General features: G+C 36.6%; 2 protein-coding genes and 2 long non-coding RNA genes across 18 annotated transcripts in view; 1 reads left to right on the forward strand and 3 right to left on the reverse strand.

Moving 5' to 3' along the window:
- The window catches only part of LOC111188855 (NACHT, LRR and PYD domains-containing protein 12-like), an 859,751-nt gene that overhangs the window by 9,761 nt on the left and 825,538 nt on the right, over positions 1-24,452 (reverse strand). The window lies entirely within an intron of this gene.
- On the reverse strand, positions 1,987-22,959 carry LOC111188856 (protein NLRC3-like). The gene is made up of 8 exons (XM_049472897.1): positions 22,854-22,959; positions 22,610-22,686; positions 21,402-21,505; positions 19,606-19,684; positions 19,289-19,387; positions 16,968-17,010; positions 3,829-4,036; positions 1,987-3,663 (listed from the first exon to the last, which is right to left on the reverse strand). Exons 4-8 carry the CDS (start codon positions 19,656-19,658, stop codon positions 2,324-2,326), a joined length of 1,743 nt encoding a protein of 580 aa, XP_049328854.1. The 5' UTR covers positions 19,659-19,684; positions 21,402-21,505; positions 22,610-22,686; positions 22,854-22,959; the 3' UTR covers positions 1,987-2,323.
- Positions 5,803-13,821, reverse strand: LOC125788933 (uncharacterized). Of its 2 annotated transcripts, none has more exons than XR_007429892.1 (4): positions 13,699-13,821; positions 11,695-11,722; positions 9,892-9,982; positions 5,803-6,457 (listed from the first exon to the last, which is right to left on the reverse strand). It is a non-coding gene; the product is annotated as an uncharacterized LOC125788933 (long non-coding RNA). The 2 variants fall into 2 exon arrangements; XR_007429891.1 differs by having other exon boundaries at positions 9,896-9,982; positions 13,699-13,820.
- On the forward strand, positions 11,862-13,398 carry LOC125788935 (uncharacterized). The gene is made up of 2 exons (XR_007429894.1): positions 11,862-12,008; positions 13,301-13,398. It is a non-coding gene; the product is annotated as an uncharacterized LOC125788935 (long non-coding RNA).

The following is a 24,452-nucleotide window of genomic DNA, read 5'->3' on the forward strand; positions in this document are numbered from 1 at the left end:
CATGAAAATAGACTGTTGGTGGGCATTGCAACATGAATTGTGCAGGGTGTAAGATAGTGTCCTTAGAGTCTTAATTTCACTACTAACCAAAACCAGGTCTGATTACTGCCAGTCAGTTAAAGAGACCCTGTCTGACAACATGAAGCAGATAAAAAATCTCAAAAAGCAGCATATTATTATACCCCATCTGAAGAAATTCAAAAACTGATGAGAAAACAAAGTCACTAATCATCTTTCAGTCTGGAAAAGGTTACAAAGTCATTTCTAAAGCTTTGGGACTACAGTGATTCACTATTATTCACTACTGGAGAAAACATGGAACACTGGTGAACCTTCCCTTCTCCTTCAAACACAGGAGATGCAGAGGAGGAACATAACAGGGCACAGGGAAAGTGATGGAGAGACCCTGGACACATTTCCATCAAGAAACGTGTTTGTTGTCTGAATATTGAGCTGCTGCTGTTGGATTCTTATTATTGGACGCCATATTATTTACAGAGGGAGTTTTTCCATGTACTTCTATTGGCTGTTTGTGTTCCTTCCTCTGCCAATACAACATTGGCGGGTCATTTATTCAACCGTGGAACGTCTTTAAACTCATCACCTGAGTGCTGTTAATGCTGTATCAGGTGACTTTAAACATGACACAATAGCTAATACATTACCACACTCACTCAGTATGTGGACTGTCCTACCAGAGAGGAAAGAACATTGGACCTGCTGTACGCTAATGGATCATCTCTGGCCCATGGTACAGCCCCTTCTGAACCCCTTTCAATTCCACTTTCAGCACTTCCTGGGAGTTGAGGATGCAATCATCCACCTGTTCAACCTGAGTTTATGCTCACCTAGACAGAACAGTCAGGACTGTGAGGGTCATGTTTTTAACTTCTCCACTGCATTTAACAGCATTCGACCTGTTGTTGCTGTTAAACGCAATGGAAGTAGATGCCTCCCTCGTGTCCTGGATTGTAGACTATCTGTACAGACCACAGTATGTACGTCTGCAGCACTGTGTATGTGATAGAGTGGTTAACAACATTGGAGCACCACAGAAAACTGTCCTCTCTCCCTTCCTCTGCCACCTTCAGACGTTTTCTGATGACTCTACAATAGTTGGATGTATCAGCAGGGGTGAGGAGGATGGGTACAGGGCGACGGTGGAGGATTACAGATATCTGGGAGTGTACAATGACAATAAACTGGACTGGGCTAAGAACACTGATGACATTTATTGGAAGGGCCAAAGTCCCCTCTGTTTTTTGAGATCCTCAGGTCCTTCAATAGCTGCTGGATTAATGGCATTTCATTGTTTAGTGTGAGTAGTTACCCTAAAAATACATAGTAACTCAGAATTAGACCAGATAACGAAGCTTCAGGAGGTATTTTTTATAGGAATATTAGAAAAGATTTCGTTGATGGACCAAATATGTTTTTTAATAATAAGTTTTGTCATTAATATGGATTTTTTGGTTATCTACATAGTTATGTCTGTGTTCACAAATATTATATAATGCCTAAATATGTAATTTTGTTATTAAAATTTCAGAATGTATAATTGATTCCAACACATAATAGTGAATTATTTATATATACTGAATATGTACTGAACTGAATCAATGTTTGTGTTTTGATTATGGTGTTTCACCGGTGGATTCAACAAAGACGTTCTTTGAACTTTTTTTTTGTTTTGCAAACCTCTTTGGGAAATACTCTGGCTTGTTCTTCTCTCAGGTCCTGCACTAGTTAATTGTAACTCGCCAAGAGTGATCACTCTCTGGAATCGCACCCCTGATTGGTATGTTTAGTTTTTCAACAAATAATCAATAAAAGTACAGACTAATCCATATTACAAAATATAAAACAGCACAGATTAAACACTAAATAATGAAACTACTCACATAATCTTTCTGGATGCTTTCACCACTGGCAGCAGCCTCAGAAAACATTCTTCTGATCTCTGAAATTTACTCAGGTCAAACTCCTCCAGCTCCTCTTCTGAATTCAGCATCACAAACGCCACAGCTGACCACTGATCAGGAGAAAGATAAACTCCACTCAGATCACTGGAATCTCCTCTGTTCAGGTATTTCTGGACTTCCTGCACTAGAGAATGATCATTCAGTTCATTCAGACAGTGGAACAGACTGATAGTTTTCTCTGGAGAGTGATTCTCCCTGATCTTCTGCTTGATGTACTCCACTACTTCCTTTTTACTGTGAGAGATGTTCTCTGTCTGTATCAGAAGACCTCGTAAGAGAGTCTGATTGGACTCCAGTGAGAGACCCAGAAGGAATCGGAGGAAAAGGTCCAGGTGTCCATTCTAACTCTGTAAGGCCTTGTCCACGGCTCTCTTCAGGAAATCAGACATTGTTCCTTTTTTGGAGAAACCAAATCCACTGTGTTGGTGTTGCAGCACATCGCTGTTGTTGGAGATGAAGGACAGAAACGCATATAAAGCAGCCAGAAACTCCTGAACACTCAGATGCACAAAGCTGAAAACCTTCCCCAGGTGAAGTTCAGTTTCCTGTCTGAAGACTTGGGTGCACACTCCTGAGTACACGGACACTTCTCTGACATCAATGCTGCACTCTCTCAGATCTTCCTCATAGAAGATCAGGTTTCCTTTCTCCAGCTGTTGGAAAGCCAGTTTTCCCAGAGCCAGAATAATCTCTCTAGTCTGGTCAAGATCAACATCACTTTCTCTTTGGTACTTCTGGCTGCAGTGTTTGATCTGAAAGATAAGGAAGTGTGTGAACATTTGAGTCAGAGTCTTGGGGATCTCTCCTCCCTCTGCTTCACCCAACATCCTCTCTAGAACAGTGGCTGAGATCCAGCAGAAGACTGGGATGTGGCACATGATGTAGAGGCTTCTGGAGGACTTCATGTGTGTAATGATTCTTTCAGCAAGGCTCTGATCTCTGATCCTTTTCCTGAAGTATTCCTCTTTCTGAGGGTCACTGAACCCTCGTACCTCTGTTACCTGATCAATACAGTCAGGAGGAATCTGATTGGCTGCTGCTGGTCGAGTAGTTATCCATAGGAGAGCAGAGGGAAGCAGGTTCCCCTGGATGAGGTTTGTCAGCAGCACATCCACTGAGGCTGACTGTGTTACATCAGATACTCTCTTATTGTTCTGGAAATCTAGAGGAAGCCGACATTCATCCAGACCATCAAAGATGAACATGACTTTGTGTTCATAATAATCTTTCTTCTTTAAATCCTTTGTTTCTTTAAAAAACTGATAAAGAAGATCCACCAGACTGAGTTTTTCAGTTTTCATCAGATTCAGCTCTCTAAAAGGAAGTGGAAATATGAAGAGAACATCCTGATTGGCTTTTCCTTTAGCCCAGTCCAGAATGAACTTCTGCACAGAGACTGTTTTTCCAATTCCAGCAACTCCTTTAGTCAGCACAGTTCTGATGGACTGGTCTTTAAAGAGGTTGTTACATTTGATGGGTGTCTCCTGTGTTGCTGGTCTCCTGGATGCTGCTTCAATCTGTCTGACCTCATGTTCATTATTGACCTCTCCACTCCCTCCCTCTGTGATGTACAGATCTGTGTAGATCTCATTCAGAAGGGTTGAGGTTCCAGGATCTGAGATTTCTTCATTAATTTTCTGAAACTTTTCCCTCAGTTTTTTAGTACAAAACGGAGCCAGTTCTAATAGAAACAAGGAAATGCTATATCATTAAACATGGTTAAAAATATGACAATTTTATCATAGTTAAATACTTACTATCACTAATTTCTGGTACATAAATTATCATAATTTTAAATTTGGAAGTAATCTACATAAGAGATAAGTGCATGACCCTGATCTCTTACTGGTCTGCAGAGTGTCAGCAAGGTTTGTCTTGTCCATATTCTTTAGGGCTTGCAGTGTTATTTTTAGTGTTCCCTCTGTGACCCCATTTTGGTCCTCCTCATTCTTCTCTTTCTTCTCAGAGAATGCTGGGTTATCTGGACTCTTCAGGATCTTCACAAACTTCTTCAGCTGCTTCTTTACCATGGAGATGACTTTGCGCTCTAGTTCCTGATTAAACACATGGAAACAGGATTGTTTGTAAGATGCGGAGAAGTTGGTGCATGCTTCCTTACCTTAAGACAAGACCACTACAATGCGTTGTTGGCTGAAAGGCCATGTAAATCACTTCATAAACTCCAGTTAGTTCAGAATGCAGCTGCAAGAGCACTCACTAGATCTAAAAAAAATGATCACATTACTCCTATTCTTTCATCTCTACACTAGGTACCTGTTAACTGTTGGATAGATTATAAAATACGTCTTCTGACATAAATCCCTCATATAAATCAGCAATTTAGTGCCGAATAGTACTGTCACGTTTCCTACCACAGTCCAAACTCATGCCATCAGGTGAATTGGAGATGCTGAAAATCTCCCATTGCTGTGGATGTGTGTGTGTGTGTTTGTCGGTCCGCTTTGAGATTTTTCTTGAGGGTTTTTATTTTTCGTAATTATTTATCAATTTTGCTCCCGCATTGCCTGGAATGATTAAACTCCTGCTCCCGCCAATAACAATTCAGTCCTGTTGTCACATCTGGTGCTGTAAGCTCCTCTGTTCCTCACACACCCAGCTCTGACGGAGGTTCTCAGTCTAACAACTACATTACCCAGAACGCACCACCCGCTGACATCACACACACACCTAGTCAAATGTCACCTCACCTGCTCCCACCTGCACTGTAAAAAAAAAAATGTAAAAAAACGGTAGAATGTCTGGCAGCAAAAGTTGCCAAACAATTACCATAAAATTACAGGAAATTACTGTACCTAATTTAACAACGACTTCTTGTAAAATTACAGCTTTTTCTTGTATATGTTCTCTGTAATTTTACAGTCAAAGAATAGTAAATTACATGTTTTTTTCTGTTGTTAAACATTCCTAAAATGTTAAAATAACCTATAAAATACTGCATTAATACATTAAAAGTCTGTTATCTGAAGGTTGACATCAATTAAATAATGGTATAATTATGTTACTTGAGAGAATTATTCAAGCAATTTACAGCATAGAAATGTCAAATTACATGGTTTTTAAAGTAAAAAAAATATTTTTACTTTCATTTAAATCTTGTACTTTGTCAATAGGTGGCTTTATTCTTTACATTTACAGATGATAAACGTCAAATCACAGCTTTTTTAAGTAAAATAAATCAATTTTACTGTATTTTAAATCTTGTACTTTGTCAATAAATGGCTTTATTCTTTACATTTACAGATGATAAACGTCAAATTACAGCTTTTTTGAGTAAAAGAAATCTATTTTACTGTATTTTAAATCTTGTACTTTGTCAATAAGTGGCTTTATTCTTTACATTTACAGATGATAAACGTCAAATCACAGCTTTTTTAAGTAAAATAAATCAATTTTACTGTATTTTAAATCTTGTACTTTGTCAATAAATGGCTTTATTCTTTACATTTACAGATGATAAACGTCAAATTACAGCTTTTTAAGTAAAATAAATAATTTTTACTGTATTTTAAATCTTGTAACCCGTCAATAAGTGGCTTTATTCTTTACATTTACAGATGATAAATGTCAAATTACAGCTTTTTAAAGGAAAAAAATAATTTTACTGTATTTTAAATCTTGTAAATTTGTCAATAAGTGCCTTTATTCTATACATTTACAGATGGTAACCTTTAAATGACATGTCTACTATTACAATGTACTGTTTTCCACAAGCTTTCACTGTTACAGTACTGTATCCTACTGGTTAAATACATTTAAAAAAAAAATAACAAGTAATTAACCAAATACATGCTCAACAATGTATATTTTCAATCTTTATTTTTCACATATTTTACAGTTGAAACAAATCATGACAACTGACAAAAGAAAAGGGTTACTATGGCGGTGATATGATACAGATTACAATATGGGGGTTGTTTTACAATAGACTCCAAATTAATTATAATAATGCCATCATTGTATAAACATTGTCAAATTTTAACAAATCAGAACAGTGGGATCCAAAGACAAATGTACAGCTATCTAGAAACCTGATCACAATGCAATATTATATAGATAAAATAGATAATATAATTTTTTAATTAAATGATACTTTTTTACAAAATTGACAAAGTAAAATCACAATTGCAAACCACATTAAAGATCAATATTTATTTACACCCCTACACCCCATTTGTAAACTTTTATAATAAATGTGCATCCAAAATAACAGGAACAGGACAAACAGGACCAATTTCTACCTCATTCATCTGTAGAATGCATATATGCACTGCACATATTTCAAATCTCAATTCACTCAACCATAGCCATTACTAAATACAGTTCATCATGAATGTCAGCCATCTTCAAAGGTATCATGTGATGGACACAAATTCCAAGAATCCAGTCTTTGAAGACATGATAGTTCCACTCAAGGATCTTGTTAGCAATCATTAAATCAGTGGTCACTGCATCATCTGTAAAAATAGGGGGAAAAAATATGTTAATTAACATGTGTACAGAAATTCTAACATCCTTTGCACATTTGTAATCAATTTAGCATGCAAAACATCAATGTTAAATAAAATAAATTCATTATTTAAAAAAATCGAATGCACAGTTTTAGACTGATTATGGCTTGCTTCCAGGCGAGTGCTGGTTGGCAGGTTAGGATGTGGCCAGAACTGCAACCTGTGTTGGTTCTGACTTCCCTGGGGATCTAAGCAAGATTTTGATAAGGGACCCTCCTACTTGAACTCTGAGTGACAAAATATGACAAATAAGAGCTTTATTTCATGTTGCAGAGTCACATTATGCCGTAACGGATTAAAATCCTGCAGTTATCGCAAGCTCCCTCTGCTCAAAAAGCACATGTGCAGGCCCGTCTCAAGTATGCCAATGAACACCTGGATGATTCCGAGAGTGATTGGGAGAAGGTGCTGTGGTCAGAAGAGACAAAAATTGATACTCTTTGTTACTAACTCTACTTGCCATGTTTGGAGGAAGAGAAATGCTGACTAGAACACCATCCCTACTGTCAAGCATGGAGGTGGAAACAACATGTTTTGGGGGGTGTTTCTCTGCTAAGGGCACAGGACTACTTCACCACATCAATGGGAGAATTGATGGAGCCGTGTACTGTAAAATCCTGAGTGACAACCTCCTTCCCTATGCCAGGACTTTAAAAATGGGTCATTCAGCACGACAATGACCAAAAACATACAGCCAAGGCAACAAAGGAGTGGCTTAAAAAGAAGCACATTAAGTTCATGGAGTGGCCTAGCCAGTCTCCAGACCTTAATCCCATAGAAAACTTATGAGGGAGCTTAAAGTTCAGAACTAAGCGACAGCCTCAAAATCTTAATGATTTAGAGATGATCTGCAAAGAGAAGTGGACCAAATTCCTCCTGACATGTGCACAAACCTCATCATCAACTACAAAAAAGGTCTTAACTGCTGTGCTCGCCAACAAGTATTAGGTCTTGTTTGCCAGAGGGATCAAATACTTATTTCCCTCTGCAAAAAGCAAATAAATTTATACAATTTATACAATGTGATTTTCTGGATTTTATTTATGATATGTCTTTGTAAGTGGGCAAACTTACAAAATTAGCAGGGGATCAAATACTTATTTCCTCCACTGTACATTCCTACATACCATTAAATAAAATTAACCAGCTGTACATTATACACCAGTATATACAACCATAAACTATACCTTAAAAACATATAACTTCCTTTACATTATATACCACCCTTAACCCTTACCATTATTAACCAGACATACATAAATACCATTCTTAGCTTTAGATACAGCTATACATTTACATAAGCAAACATGCATCACGTTTTCCCAGTTAGACATTACTATACACAGTGTGTATCAGAGACTCAATGACCACATTAGAATTGCCTGAATCAAATTACACTGTGTTTACAAACCTTACAATCAGTGATTCTTCTTTTTCTCAGAGAGGGTCTCTTGCACTTAGCACACAGAGCTAGACATGATTAGACATGATTAGCCATGTATTGGCGCTGATTTATTCAAAACCACGCTTTTGCATGGTGAGCTGTAGCAGCCATGTGTAAAATGGGACGAGCAGTACCTACGTACTTTTGGTTGTGATATACAGTGCCCTCCATAATTATTGGCACCCCTGGTTAAGATGTGTTCTTTAGCTTCTCATAAATTGAGTTTTGTTCAAAATAATATAGGACCACGATGGAAAAAAAGAGTAAAATACAACCTTTAACTCAAGTGAATGTATTCAGTAGGAAAAAAATCCCACATTAAGAAATAATTATTTAACATCAAATCATGTGTGCCACAATTATTAGCACCCCTGATGTTAATACTTTGTACAACCCCCATTTGCCAACAAAACAGCACCTAATCTTCTCCTGTAATGTTTCACAAGATGGGAGAATACAGAAAGAGGGATCTTTGACCATTCCTCTTTGCACATTCTCTCTAAATCATCCAACGACCTGGGTCCTCTCCTCTGCACTCTCCTCTTCAGCTCACCCCACAGGTTTTCAATGGGGTTGAGGTCTGGGGACTGAGATGGCCATGGGAGGAGCTTGATTCTGTGTGCGGTGAACCATTTCTGTGTAGATTTGGCCACATGTTTAGGGTCATTATCTTGCTGAAAGACCCAGTGACGACCCATCTTCAGCTTTCGGGCAGAAGCCACCAGATTTTGTTTTAAAATGTCCTGGTATTTTAGAGCATTCATGATGCCATGCACCCTAACAAGGTTCCCAGGGCCTTTGGAAGAGAAACAGGCCCACAGCATCACTGATCCCCCGCCGTATTTCACAGTGGGCATGAGGTGCTTTTCTGCATACTCAGCTCTTGTGTTACGCCAGACCCACTTAGAGCATTTGTTGCCAAAAAGCTCTATCTTTGTTTCATCTGACCAAAGCACACGGTCCCAGTTGAAGTCCCAGTACCGCTTAGCAAACTCCAAACGTTTGCGTTTATGATTGTGAGTGAGAAATGGTTTCTTCCGTGCATGCCTCCCAAACAGCTTGTTGGCATGTAGATAGCGCCTGATGGTTGTTTTGGAGAGTTTGTGACCCCAAGAAGCTACCATTTGTTGCAATTCTGTAACAGTGAGCTTTGGAGAACTTTTTATTTCTCTTATCATCCTCCTCACTGTGCGTGGTGGCAAAATAAACTTGCGTCCTCGTCCAGGCTTGTTTACCACTGTTCCAGTTGTTTTAAACTTCTTAATAATTCCTCTGACAGTAGATATGGACAGGTGTAGGCGAGTAGCGATTTTCTTGTAGCCATTGCCTGACTTGTCAACACACATCTGCCTCACTTGAATGGTATGTTCCTTTGTCTTTCCCATGTTGAAGATAAATGGCCTCTGTGTCACGTCATATTTATACCCCAGGGAAACAGGAAGTTGTGAATTACTAATTAAATGTTCCTACATACTCTGATCAACTTCGTAAACTACTGTAGAAGTGACAGAAATACTTTTATTAAATTTATTTCCTAAGAATTGTTAGGGGTGCCATTAATTGTGGAACAGGTGATTTTATGAAGAATAATTATTTCTTAGTCAGGGATTTTATTTCCCCCTTAAAATTTACTTGAGTTAAAGGTTGGACTTTACTTTTTTTTCCCATCGTGGTCCTATATTATTTTGAACAAAACTCAATTTATGAGAAGCTAAAGAACACATCTTAACCAGGGGTGCCAATAATTATGGAGGGCACTGTAGCTACTGGGGAGTTTGTTTTATATAATATGAATATTGGGAAATAATACAATGTGAAATACTCTTGATTTATGCACATGCCTAAATAGGAAACATTTTGCCCATCTCATGGTGCTTATTAGATATTTGTATGTACAATTTCATCTTAATAAATTGACAACTTAAAACAGACATACTCACTCATCTTCTGACCCATCAAAAATCATTCTGGGTTGCAGGGGGTGCTTTAGCCCATCCCAGCATTCAGAGTGGAAGGCAAGAAACATCCTGAACAGGGTGACAGACAGACAGACAGACAGACAGACAGTGAAACATATTCTTTGCATAACCAACCAATATGTTTGTTCTAGAGCTGTGCGATTAATTGATTTTATCGATTAATTTTAATTTACAGTTAAGGACGATGTGTTTTTATGAAAATCGTTTTTCTCTGAGTTTTAATTTTCACCACCGACGCTCCCCTGTGGGCTCCCGTACTTCAGAGTGAGCTTAGCCCATCCCCTCTCTCCCGTGCGCACCCCCACACCTCCCTCCCTCCCGCGCTGACCAAAATAAACGCTTTTCATGAGAGATAATGTTATAAGTTATAAAAAATAAATATAAATATTTATTAGAAACAAGAATTTGTATATTTATATGTCAATACCACAGGAATGTGTAACATTAGCTGCCTTTTTTTCTGAGACAGCTTACTGCTTAAAATATCTCACTTACTGTTAATATATAGATAATACACTATTTTAATAAGAACAACAGTAACGTTAATCTAACGCTCCAGCTAGAGCTTATTTTTTGCAAAAAAAATCCAGCCTGACTCTCTCCGCCCTCATAAACTGTAATTAAGAGCGTGAATCTGATTTAAACTCCATATTTTTAGTAAGTAACGTTACAGCAATAAAACAGAGCTTTTAACGTTAACTAAATTCTTAAGTAGTTGGAAAGTACGGAATCTGTTTTAATGATGTTAATCAACAGTACAGCACGGAAAAAGCCAGGTCACAGTTTCACCGCAGCGAGGGACGAGGACGTGAATCACTTATCAGTAAAGGCTGTTTATATTTCTGCCCCCAATAACCCTTTCAATAACCTCCAATAGCCTTTAATAGTCTTCAGTATCCCTTTAACAGTTTAACCACTAAACCTAGTAGATATAATTCTGAGGTTAGCAGCGCTAACTGACCTGTTTATAATGTAATCCGAGCAGTGACTCCGTGACGGCTGCTTTAAACTGCTGCTGTTAGCTGGTTGGGCTGAAAGATGAACTTTAGTGAACTGTATTATCCGGTTAGTAGGGTTAAAACCTTTATTTCCTAGTGGTGTAAAGACAGCGGGGCTTGTGCTGCTGCTGCAGCTCTGGCTAGTGGTTGGATGAGGAACTGCAGCTTAAAAGCATATTAAATTGTACTTGTTTTCTATTTTGTATGTTTTTTTAAAAAAGGGCACCATTTTATTTCTTTCTATTTGTTTTTTGAGGGTGGGTTTATTTATTTATTTATTTATTTTTTAAGTTTGAGGGTGCATAGTGTCAGTACCTAAATTATGTTGGAGAAAGCTTTCGAAAAGTTACTAGATGTTCTCACAGCTTACAATTGTTATTTTTTTGCTTGTTTCTGGTTGCACTTTAACCACATGGGGGACATTTAAGTGAAAACTAAATAAATAAAAAATAGTTTTTAAACATTTCTTTATCATCTTTAATTTGATTTTTAGTAGGGGAAAAATAATCGATTTAAATCGAAAATCTGATTTATTTTTTAAAAATCGAAGATTTATTTTTTGGGCTATATCACCCAGCTCTAGTTTGTTCCTATACATGAAAATACATTGTTAGAAAAGGACAGCTTATGGACTGTACTGTTACGGGCTATTGCTGCAACACAACCTTTTTATCCTTTCCACTATAAACAAGACGTACATATTACTGATAAAACAAATAATAATCTGGACACAATTTTCCATTACATTCAGTAACATCTTACCTTATTTAGAATGCAGCTGAGATGGTGTCTACAAGGAAACCATGACACAAAACATGTTAACAACATGGCAGTATTATAAAACGACAAAATTAGATTTTGTTCTTTTGTAAATACATTGGTAAAGTCTTCAGTCTTAATCTACATTGACCTATCAGATGTCTTTAATATACTGGAGATCAAGTTGATTTGGTCTCGAATTACTTATTTATTATTTGTTTTCATGGCCTGCCACTACTAAGGCAGCACCACAGCAATGTACAGGGCCAAGTACATGAGAAAACTGATGTAGATAGCTCTTTGATATGCAGCATTAGGTTATCCTCTTAAGCTCCAAGCCTATTTTTACCATTTTCCGCCTGAAATTACATACTCACATTTGAAGGCTTATCACTCCAATATTAAATTATTTAGAGTCAATTCTATGAATTAATATCACTTAGAAGCCTTTACACAATTCATTTAAGGCATTTTAATTATTCAATTGAACATGTAATGGCCAATATATGGTAAAAACCAGGAAAATTTTAGGCGCTTTTCAGATTTTCTATTATTTTTTTTTATTTTCAGACACATAAAATGAACTATTTATATGGATGAAGGGTTTTGACAACTCTATATTTTACTATAATGTGTTTACAATCATCATATAAAATTTTAAACTGCTACCTATTACTGTTTAGGAATTATAGTGATCTGAACCAGTAATGGTCTTTTCTTTCTCCAAAGGACTGGAAACTTTATAAGAATAAAAACTACCACTTTTATAACTCATTTTGCAGTAAACTCTGGGTTTTTGTGTGGTCTACTCATATACAAACAGAAATCCGCACTGTCTCTTTAAGAGCGGTTGTTCTGCTGAGTGGAAAGTCTATTAGAGAAAGTTTCTATGGCCAAGCATCTCTCTTCCTTAGCCTTCCAGCTGGCCGAACTCGCCACCTGATTGGCTGAGAGACCTCATTCTCATACCGTCATGTCCAGTAGGCTCCGCCCTGTCTGGCTGTGGGCCAGAATCGGAGCAGCGTCGAATAAAATGCTTTTAATTCGTAATTAAAGTTAAGATTCCGTCTCACATTATTCCTCGCGCGGGGTGGATATAACTGTGGATTATAGGAGACTGGACTGATGGATTTTCTTGAGTCTGGGCTCTTTTTGAAGGTAAGAGAGTGGGGGACGCGCTGGTGGGTGTTGGGGGGGGGGGGAGTGACTGTAGGTAAATACAGGACCAAACCTGTGCATTTTTCAACTCTGAACACGCGCTGCAACGCGCTATTTCAGCTCTAATTCAGGGACCGTGTGTCAGGCATCCTACACTAAAAAGGAGCACAGTTTCGGAATCCGGAGAGCCAGGCGGTTCGAATGGTGTATAACATGTCCGCATTCGATCAAATATGGACGTCCGATAAACGGAAATATGAAAATTATTATTTAATATTTTCATAAACAAGGCATATTTCGCCCTAAATGTTTATTTTCTGAAAGGAGATACAGCCAAATAGGCTATATAACTGAAAAGCATCTATATTGAACCTATAACTATTCATAAACACAGCCAGATATTAAATATCATATTTTTCTGGCCCGCCGGCGGGCCAGGGCGTGTTAAGAGGTTAAATAATATAAAACAAACACACACAATATATATATATATATATATATATATATATATATATATATATATATATATATATATATATATGTGTGTGTATTTGTGTGTGTGTGTGTGTGTGTGTGTGTGTGTGTGTGTGTGTCCTGCTTCTGCTTTAAATTCCCAAATGGAAAGGGCCTCTATAAATATTTACGTTAATGTTTTACTTATTCATCATGGTTATTTTAAAAGTAACTTCATTATAGGAGATATAAGTTAGCTGCTAACGCCGCAGCCAGTTAATATTTAACTACTAATAGTTAAACTAATAGTTAGCTGTCTCGCTAACTTAAGTTTTTCCTAGCCATATTTTGTTATCAATTGCTCATAAAAAAATTAAAGTACAGATTGTTACTCACCAGAAATGACTAAATACGTCCAGAGTGACGACGGTAAAACCCAAACACTTCAGATACAACCAGAACGTCTCCCTCTGCACAACCTGCAGTTGTCTCTTCTAGTGGATTAAAGCCAATCTCCTAAATGGGCGTGTCAGCGGCGGACTGAACGTGACGTCTATAGGCGAAGTTGGCGCTCAAATTCAAACGAGAGATTCTCAGGATTTCATTGGCTCAACCGTTTTGACATTCACGACTTTGCCCAATCATAGAACTATTTACTGATTCGTGAAAACTAATTCAATTCTGATTAATAATTAAAATAAGATAAGAATGCTGACCCATTTGACATGATAATTATATGTTGTGTTTAGACCTAAATATTATAATTAAAATGTTATTTATTTTTGCATTCCAAGTTTGTTGTTAGATTAACATGAAGACCATTCTTTCTCTAGAGTGACAAAAATCATGCAGCTTTCGAACACAAATTTGATTATCATGATACTCAAACAATAGTCCATATGTAAGCAAAAAAGGAGAGCAACTCTTCAGGTGACGTCATGCACCAATGGTAACATTTAGAACAGGACATTGAGTGAATTTGCTAGATTAGCTATAATTATTGTTATTTTAATATATTATTAATATTATAATACTATTATAGATAATTTATTATTGTAATATATTATTGTAGTATTTTGTATTACATATATATATATATATATATATATATATATATATATATATATATATATATATATATATATATATATATATTACTATTATATATTATAGGTATTATTATGGAAATATTATAAAGTAATTTGTTAATTGTAAGTATGCTATAATTGTAATTATTTATGATGTATTCCCTCATAACAATAAAACAATAGTAAACTACTGGTAAAAAATATGGTAAAATAAGGGTAACATTTATATTAAACAGCTATGAGAATGAATTTTCTCCAACTGCTTGCCTGAGCAATGAAAAGTATGATTTTCTTTTATTATTATTTTTAAAATTATGTATATATGCTAATTTCCTATCTAAGTTCTGCACATCTCCACAATGGGAAAGGCTGGATTTTTTGTTATTACTTAGTATAGTTTTAATTATTTATTCAGATAGCCAAGAAGGGTTTTATAGAGAATTCATGTCACATTTTTTAATGGTCATTCCATGAAATAAATTAATTAATTAAATTAAAATATATAGGCTAAAATAGCCAAGTAATATACAAGGAAGTTTATTGGAGTGAAACTTCCTTGTACTGGAGTGAATTGTGTCATCAGCCTATTTTTGTGGTGCTATAATAACAGTAATAATAATAATAATATTAATAATAATAAAAACAATAGGGAATGAAATTGTAGAGAGCAAAGGTAGTGCACAAAACAACCTTTATTGGCTCCCCTAAACTTTAAAATGTATGTCTAGTTGTATAAGCCTGTGTGAGTGTATGTATGCGCACATGCTTCAATGCAAGCATGTTCAGTTCTGTTGCACTGTTATCCAATGCATGAGTTTAACAAGCTATTTCTGCACTTATGTTTTAAAAACAGTGCAGACAGGAGAGGAGACAGTTCTTTTACTAATGTTTCTAAATGTCTGAATTCGTAGATGCTTGGTTTTATACACCTGACCATGGAAATTACTGGAACAGGCATTCAATAATTTGTATAAGTTAACAAATACTTTTAAACATAGTGCATATAAATCATTAACATTTCACTATAATTCCACATTTAATAAGGTTAATTGCTGTTAAAATAAGATTTGCAGTTATTTTTGTATTACAATATATTGAAAGTAATTTTATGGGACAGTTCTGTTAAATTAATATTCATATGGCTTTGTAATGTTACTTCTTATTTACAGCAAAATGTAAATAAGCAAGTGTATTTTTACACCAAAGACTGTGTTTATACGTCAGCAAGTGTATTTTTACACCAAATACTGTGTTTATACGTCAGTGAGTGTATTTTAACACCAAATACTGTGTTTATACGTCAGTGACTGTATTTTTACACCAAATACTGTGTTTATACGTCAGTGACTGTATTTTTACACCAAATACTGTGTTTATACGTCAGTGAGTGTATTTTTACACCTAAGACTGTGTTTATACGTCAATGAGTGTATTTTTACACCGAGACCCCCATAAATTAACATTCAAACCCTTAAAAAAATTGTACAGTTGAGTTAAAAAATGGAGGATTCTGGTCATTTAAATTTACAGACTTTGACTGTGCTTTCACAGCTGATTTATTAAAATATATGTTTTTACTATTATTTTCAGGTATATTCTCTTTTTACATAAAATACAAAAAAAACCTGTTTTTTTCAACGGTTATTTTCTGTAAAAAAAAATTTTTTTTTTACAGTGTGGAAGCCCCGAATATTGATTACAGGCACTATTTAAGGGCACCTCTCACACACACCTGTGCCGCGTATTGTTGGATCTTCCTCATTACTAAGCGTTACTTATCTCTTGTCTCTGTTATCTTCGTGTATGACCTTGTTTTTGTTTTTCTCGACGCCGATTTTTGGATTACCTCTGATTGTGGATTTTTCTGTGTATGACCCGGACTGTTTCACGTTTTTCAATTTTGGATTACCTCTGATGTTGGCTTGCTCGTGTTTGAACTCTGGACTGTCTCTCACTCATGGTATGGTTTTTCTACGTTGCTTCTGTTTGCCGGTGCTCTAAGTGTGTTTGTACGACTACCCGTTTTTCTACCTTGTGTTTTAATAAACACCCCTTTTTACTGTATCCGCGAGTGTCTGTATTCTGTGCACACCATGACACCTGTCCTGCGCCGCAACATATTCTGACGGGTCCGGCGGGACTCCCGCAGATCTCTACTGTGAATGACTGGATGAAAGTCATATTCAGTGATGAATCGCCAATCTGCATTGAGCAAGGTGATGATGCTGGAACTTTAGTATGGTGCCGATCCAATGAGATTTATAAAGATGACTGCCTGAAGGGAACATGCAAATTTCCACAGTCATTGATGATATGGGGCTGCATTTCTGGTAAAGGCACTGGGGAGATAGCGGTCATTACATCTTCAATTAATGCACAAGTTTACGTTGATATTTTTGGACACCTTTCTTATCCTATCAATTGAAAGGATGTTTGGGGATGATTAAATTATTTTTTCAAGATGATAATGCATCTTGCCAAAGAGCTGTAAAAACATTCCAAACAATACAGATCCACTTATCGATCAAGAGTCTAACCTGTGTTTAAACACACAAATGCATGCACAAAAATACACACCTTATATATATTTCTTGTATTGTCTGATGTTTTCTGCTGGACTCTGTTGATAAATATAAGACATGGACAAAGACACATTAAATACAGTCATTATATTCATTACAACCTTCAGCTACATCCACTGTGCAGCATATCTTACATTAGTATAATGAATATTAGATGACAGAGTTCACAGTAGTTTACAGTTTGAAAGCTGAGTATATTTCGGTGTGCCTCTGGGACATAATGCTGATGCTGTAACATATCTTAAAAAATAAAGCAGCAGGTAAGCTAATCTCATGTAATATAGGGCGATTTTACAGAAGCATTATTTGGTGCAGTTTAAACGGATTTTTTTAGGTTTGTGCCATTAGTGTGGTTTGATTAAGCAGGTGTGAAAACAGAAATTGCACTCGGGTGCAGATCAAAACCACCAGACCGAGACCTGCTAGTGGAGGTTGTTCAAAATGGTGCAGTCCACCTGGCCATGCCCTCGCTGCGTGGGCCACGTAGGCTTCTCATGCACCCAGTAAGACTGACCAAACAGGTGCGCCCAGGATTCCATGGGCGCGTATGGAGTGTACGTGAACAGCAGTACAACACACTGTTTCCAGTTTCAAGCAGAGACTGTAGAAAAGATGGACGCCGTGTCGCCGTTCCCATTCATTCAGTGAAAATGAAGCCAAAATCGTCCGCCATGTTGCCGATCCTAAAAACCCGAGTCTGCGCAGTAGAGACCAGAGGAGGGAGAAAGACTGTGGAGAGACAGCCTACTCATTTAAATAACCCCGCCCCTGAGGGCTTCCTGGAGGACACAGACTGCAGAGCGGGGCGGAGCTGACAGTCTGTTATTGGTCCCACCCATAACCAGCCCTTTTACAATAGCCACACCTTTTTTTGAATAGAGCTGAAAAACTGTTTTTTAAAAACGAATTCTGTGGAGATATAAAAATTTGACAATATAAGCAGAAGTTACACTAGCTGCTGCATTTAAATAATGGAGGATATAATTACAGTATATTAGAAAAAAAACGTGATTGAAAGTTGTCTGTTTTGCCATTGAAACCTATGAGGATGGGTGGGGTTACACAGCTTTCTGCACCCGAATAGCAGGGGGCGCCCGACCTGTGGTAGCTTCACTTGTAAAAGACGATGCTCTGTCCAGCTATACACAGTCTATGGTTTCAGGGCACTTCAAATCAGAAGGATAACTTTCCACCAGTCAGACACTTTATTACCTGTAACTCACAAACTCTTTCTGAGCCAGACCCGCCACTACATCAGTGTCTGAGCGTATGCAGAGGATAACAGAGAACCGCTGGACTAGAGAATAAACAGTTCAGTTCTCTTTTTGCCGTGCGTCCATTTGAATGTGAGTGGTTCTTATGGTATCTTATAGTTGTTTATATAGTTATTTAGTTGTGTCATTCATCTTTGTTTGTAAATAGTGAGGATAGTTGTCATTTTGTTGATATGTTTCAGTAAATTACCTATTGTGATCTAAGTAGATTACCGCTTGGCTCAATGTACTTTACAACATTTTTTGAAGATATCATGTTTGTCCAGTTTTATTAGGTGCTAAGGTGTGTAACAGCATCAGAATTACATCACCATAACATTCTAAAATACATAAAAAGGCTACAAAGTGAGTTCCAATAACATGACATATGATTTCACTACCTATAAAATTGTTAACAAGATCTATCTAAATATTTGTTTCACTCAACATAGTTCTCATGCCAGCTTATGACATCTGGGGTTCTATTTTAGTGATGACATGGCACCCTGCCAAAGTGCACCACACAGCTTTATTTATGGCGTGTCCGTGTGTCCTTGCTATCGTAACAACAGGAAAAGTACACTTTGCGCGGCTCGAAATGCTTAAAAGGCATGTGCTAATTATCTTAATTTGGCAGATTACTATTTCAACGGTGCAGCTACCTGAACATAAGAAGATGAGGTCTACATGCATTGCGTTTGTTGATAATTTACTGCCAGGATAGCAATGAACATCTGACTGTTAACATCTGTCTAGGTTGTATTCAATAGAACACTTGTGTTTTCGTTTTGAAGATAGCAATATACCACACATTTACCTCAGTTATTTCAAGACTACCACGCCCATCAGCATAGATATATTCACAAGTACTGTTACTATTTAAATGACGCACGCGGAATGCATAAAAATAGACTGTTGGTGAGGTGTAAGATAGCACCATGCACAGGGTATAAGATAGCACCATGCACAGGGTATAAGATAGCACCATGCACAGGGTATAAGATAGCACCATGCACAGGATTCTGTTATAGGCATTTATAAATGTTAACAGAACTATATTTACCTCAGTTTAGGAGTAGAGCCCTCTTTTCTGAAATTTGGTGGATGGCCCAATGAATCGTCGCTGGATTCAGAAGAGTCTGCCCCCTCTCGTTGAATCTCACTAAAACATACACATGATAAACATAAATATAGGTAAATAAATGTAATTATATTTATATTATTGAGACTTGACTGGTCACTCTTCATGGAGACACAGCTGGGTTCAGGTGAGTCTGATCTCTTATCCTGATCCAGTCTAAAACACAACCAGTATCAGACACCAACTACAACCTTTCCAGCAAACCTTTCACTTTATACCCAATCACATTATTCTCTCACCTCTCAGCTTCCTGTGTGTCCTGTTCCCCAGAGACACTCATTTTGGAGCTCATCTTCCTCCTTCAGATTAAACCTAATCCTGTAAACACACACACACACACACACACACACACATCAATACTGACTTCCTCTTTTAAGTAATGTAATGTTCTTCTCTCTGAGTCTAAAACACTTTTAGTCAGACAGTAAATTCTAGTATTAAAGCTTCAGTTTTTACCTCTGTGCTTTTTATCCAAACGCTCTTCACCTTCTTCTCTCATCTAAACAGAAGCTGCTGAAGATTTCCAAGACTGTCTGTGTGCAACAGGGGCTTCACAGTGCACACGCACCTCCAAACCCCAGAAATGCACTCTCAAGCCCCAAACCTTCAGTGGCTAATGAAATCAGGTGTGGGTGTGAGCTTGAGAATGCGAGGACATGTGTGACGGTGTTTGTATGCGTAAGATTTGATTTTACACTTCTGAAGAATTATAAGAGTTTTTAAATCCGTAGTCTGTTGTGCGATTATACAAATGGTAACAGCTGTGGCATTAGCTAGCATATGTAAATAATGCCTGTAAATGATAACTATTCTGCGGATTGTATCTATTAATTAGCAAATAGAGACCAATACAGCTGGAGAACAGAGTAGAGCTATTAATATGAATAAACGACTTATCTATAACGTGTGTTGTATTTTAGATTTTCTTGTAAATTAAATCGGTTAAATTAATTTATGCATTTATTTCGTATTGTTATACAATAGCACATGCCTAGATATTTTAAGGTTAAATACCTGATGGACTGAAAAAAAAAATACACTTTTAAAAATATTTAGTTTTATCTCCAGCACACCTATAGTTTTATGTAAAAAAGGTCAGATGATCACACATTCACACGGTGTCCTGTGATGCTCTCAAGATGTTCAGTACGTCGCTTAGGGAGTTCATAAAAAGCAGATATTTGTGTCCACGAGGTTCTATTTCTTACTATAAGAGATCAGTATGAACATGTGGGTAAATTGTGTGCTGATATCACTTTAGCCAAGTAGTTAACTACTTATTAAAATGTAAATGTATGAACGTTTCAGGTAGATTGTTTTAGCTTCTATGAGTAGCTAGCTAGCTAGCTAGCGCTAAGCACATTTTGCTCATTCATGTCAGTTATAACAGTAGCAAGAAGCTAACTGGTTAGGTTGGCTAACTAGCATACCTAACCGCTAACCAAGCTAACTCGCTATCTGCAGCATAACAGTATGACTAAACATAGACACTGACTAAAAGTGGTGAAATGAAAGAAATGCATTGCACATAAAAGGCCAAAAGAAACAAGTCCACCCACAGTGCAACAACTTCGGGCTTGAGAGTGCATTTCCGGGGCTTGGTAGTGCATGTGCACTGTGAAGCCCCTGTTGCACACAGACCCCTCTCAAGATTTCACTTTCACTTTTTACTTTCTGGAGTCTGGAGCCTCTCAGACAATATCTGTAACCTTTTACTTTTGAGAATATTTGGGAATCAAATCTATATTTTGTATGGTGAAGTTTGTTCCACCACTGAAAGAGTAAGAGCTAACCTTACAGACATAAAGAGATTTATGGAAGGATTTATCAGGAGAACAGAGATGGAAGACTTAAGCTGATGTTTTACAGCCAAAATACAGCTAAAAATTTGTATCTGTTTTTTCAGGAAGCCAGTAGAGTGGTTTTAGCAGAAGAGTCATAGAATATACTTAAATTTACATCCTGTACCTTTCTTTTGAGTTTTATAAAGAATGAGAAAAGGATTACAGATAGTAGATGAAGCTATAGTATTTACCTCTGTGCCTCTTATCCAAAGTTCTTCATGATCTTCTCTCAGCTAAACAGACGCTGCTGAACAGATGAAGATTTCAGCCAGTTTGATCTGGATTAGGTCCTCACCTAAAGAGTAAACAAAGGTGTTTTAAGGTTAAAGATGGGGGAGTAACATGTTTCTTGTCCAATCAGAACACTTTTCACCTACCTGTCTAACTAGGTGAGACTCTGTCTGAACATGCAGAGATATGCAGCACAGCCTCTCCTTTACTTTCTTTATACTCAGGTAGTCTAACACGGCTTGACATTTTGTAATATTTAAATTACACAATACACACTGAACCATAAGTGCTACATATACTTATTTTCAGAAGACACTTGGTTTCAGTAATGTATTAGCAGATAATATTATTTACAATTGCTTTAAAACAGCATGCTAATATTAAATATCTCATGTTACAAACCTTAAATACAGTATTTAACTGCTGTTTTTACAACAATAGCATGTGTAAATCTATTATAACTAATACACAAATTTGAATTTACACATTATTAATAATAAATAAAAGACTATGATAAGACAATCAGAGCTGGAACTGGATTTTATCATTAGACATAATGCTGTCAGTGACATGAACACATAAAAAAGAGGATTTTTGTTTTGGACTGAGTGTGGCCAGTGTAGCTATTGGAGCTCATAGAGAGAGAGAGAGAGAGAGAGAGAGAGAGAAAGAAAATATCTCTGGATGGAGGGAAAGTAATAGTTACTCCAGGAAAAGGTGTAGTTAAACCACGACAAGGGAGAGAGGAAGAGTTGGTAATAAGGAAGAGGAACAAAGGTGCCAAAAGTATTTACATTCATTACTCTGTAGGTATAAGTGGATGACAATCAAAGAAAAGGTCAAATACTAGGACAAGAAACATTGTACACTTCTGTTGCTTATACATGACCACAATTTAGTTATTTCCTGTTATAAGTGCAATAATTAACATTATTTTTAAGCCCTAAGACAAGACCCTGTGGTACTCCATAGACAATTGTAATATAACTGTAATAGAACTGTGTTAAATTTTGCAATAGTGCACTCAAGGTTCAATTGGTTGAATAATCTACTGGTATTGCTATTTTTGTAAGGTGGAACAGAAATACTGAATAAGATGCTGCATAGGAACTTCCAGCTAAAACATGAAAACATGCTCATTTTACTTTTAGTCACATTATTCTCTCACCTCTCAGCTTCCTGTGTGTCCTGTTCCCCAGAGATGCTCATTTTGGAGCTCATCTTAGACCTTTTTTACATTTAATCCTGCAAACACACACACACACACACACACACACAGTTAAAACCATGTATTTCCTTCATCTTAAAGTTGTTATCTGAAATATTTCTATGTATTTCTGTTCTCTTTGTGTCTAAAACTCTTTAATATCAGATCAGACAGTAAATTCTAGTATTAAAGCTTCAGTTTTTACCTCTGTGCTTTTTATCCAAACGCTCTTCACCTTCTTCTCTCATCTAAACAGAAGCTGCTGAAGATTTCACTTTCACTTTAAACCGGTTTAAACTGGATCAGTTCCTCACTATAGGAGGAAGTGCTGAAAGGCTTTTTACAGGTTGAAGAGAGAGGAGTGATGTGTTTCTTGACCAATCAGAACACAGTGTTTAACTGTGGATGAATGGAGGAATTACACTATAACTTTTTAAAATATATACAGTACTGTGCAAAAGTTTTAGGCACCAAAGCAAATTACACTAATCTATTTATCTCAGCAATATGAGTGTTTTAACCTGAAAAAAGCCCCACATATGATATATGAACAGATGTACATAAACATAAATACAGTAAAAAGTAACAAGGAATTTCTCATTTTTAACTATAAGTATGTTTTATATCCTGTGAGCCGAGCTGAAGAACAAAGTGTAGAGATTCCAGATTTCTCCTGGATGCTCCTCAGCCAGCATGTGTTTATTATGTTCAGTTCCGTCAGCAGCTCACCTGATTTACCACATTTACCAATTCACCAAACCAGGTGTTGATTAATATGATGAGAACTAGAAATAAAACTCTATTAAACTCAGATGAGGAGGAGAGATTAGGAGATGTTTTAAGGAAAACAGGGCTGTTAAAGCTGCTCTGCTCTTTGTAAAACTGCTGTTTGTATTTATTGTAATGCTGTAATGTGTTTTACTGAGCTAATAAACATTTACTGCACAGATAAGAAGCTTTTTATTTACTGAAATTCCCACAGGTGCCTAAAACATTTGCACAATACTGTATGTTAATTTTTTAAACGTACAGTGATTGTTTTATTTTCAGCACATCTTAAATTATATAAAGATAGGAGTTAAAAGAAAATAGAAACAATCCATTACTGCATTAAAATATTAATTAATAAACAACAACAAAAGACATATATACATGAATACATTCATACACATAGCTGGAATATATTATTGTAATACAAATTATTTAACTTTAATTATAATCTTTAAAAAGCTAAAAAGTGTAACTAAAAATATCAGGGAGGTTTGTTTCATTAAAAACTGGAAGAACAGCTTTGTTGAGTCTCTCTGATGGTTGATGTTTAATATAAACATATTCCTGCATATATGGATCATATCTGTAAACTCTTTATTCTGCTCTGAGTTCCTCACAGCTCCCACTCTAAGAGCTGAAATGTGTGTTCTTCAGTTTCCTCTGCTCTAACACTGCTGACCTGGAGCTGATGAATCTTCCATGGGTTATAAAATACAGTAACACACATCCTTATAAAGAAACTGTAAAATGAGCTCGTGTGAGAGAGAGGGCAGTACCTTAAATAAAATCCTCAGAAATCTTTACTTCCTTTTTTCTCTTTCCTAGAAGCTCCTCAGTTTCACTGTCTGACTGGCCAGTAGTTTAGTCATAATCATGATATTCCTGCTCTACATCTACTATTAAAAATAATAAAATAATAACTGACTGCACATAACATTACAATACATATACTATTATGATTATATTATTAATATTTACCTGATTCATCTTCTGTTTTACAAGTTGAAAGGTGAACCCGTCTCTTTCAGGCTCT

The sequence above is a fragment of the Astyanax mexicanus genome, unplaced genomic scaffold (genome assembly GCF_023375975.1).
Source record: "Astyanax mexicanus isolate ESR-SI-001 unplaced genomic scaffold, AstMex3_surface scaffold_31, whole genome shotgun sequence".
NCBI lineage: Eukaryota > Metazoa > Chordata > Actinopteri > Characiformes > Acestrorhamphidae > Astyanax > Astyanax mexicanus.

Bases quoted from the DNA above. Each gene is read 5' to 3' on its own strand.
- LOC111188856 (XM_049472897.1), bottom strand. From the start codon at position 19,658: ATGAGCTCCAAAATGAGTGTCTCTGGGGAACAGGACACACAGGAAGCT. The intron at 17,011-19,288 runs GTAAATATAGTT...ATTTATCAACAG, and splicing joins GGCTCTACTCCTAAACTGAG to AGTCCAGCAGAAAACATCAG. The intron at 3,664-3,828 runs GTAAGAGATCAG...TGTTTCTATTAG, and splicing joins TGCTGACACTCTGCAGACCA to AACTGGCTCCGTTTTGTACT.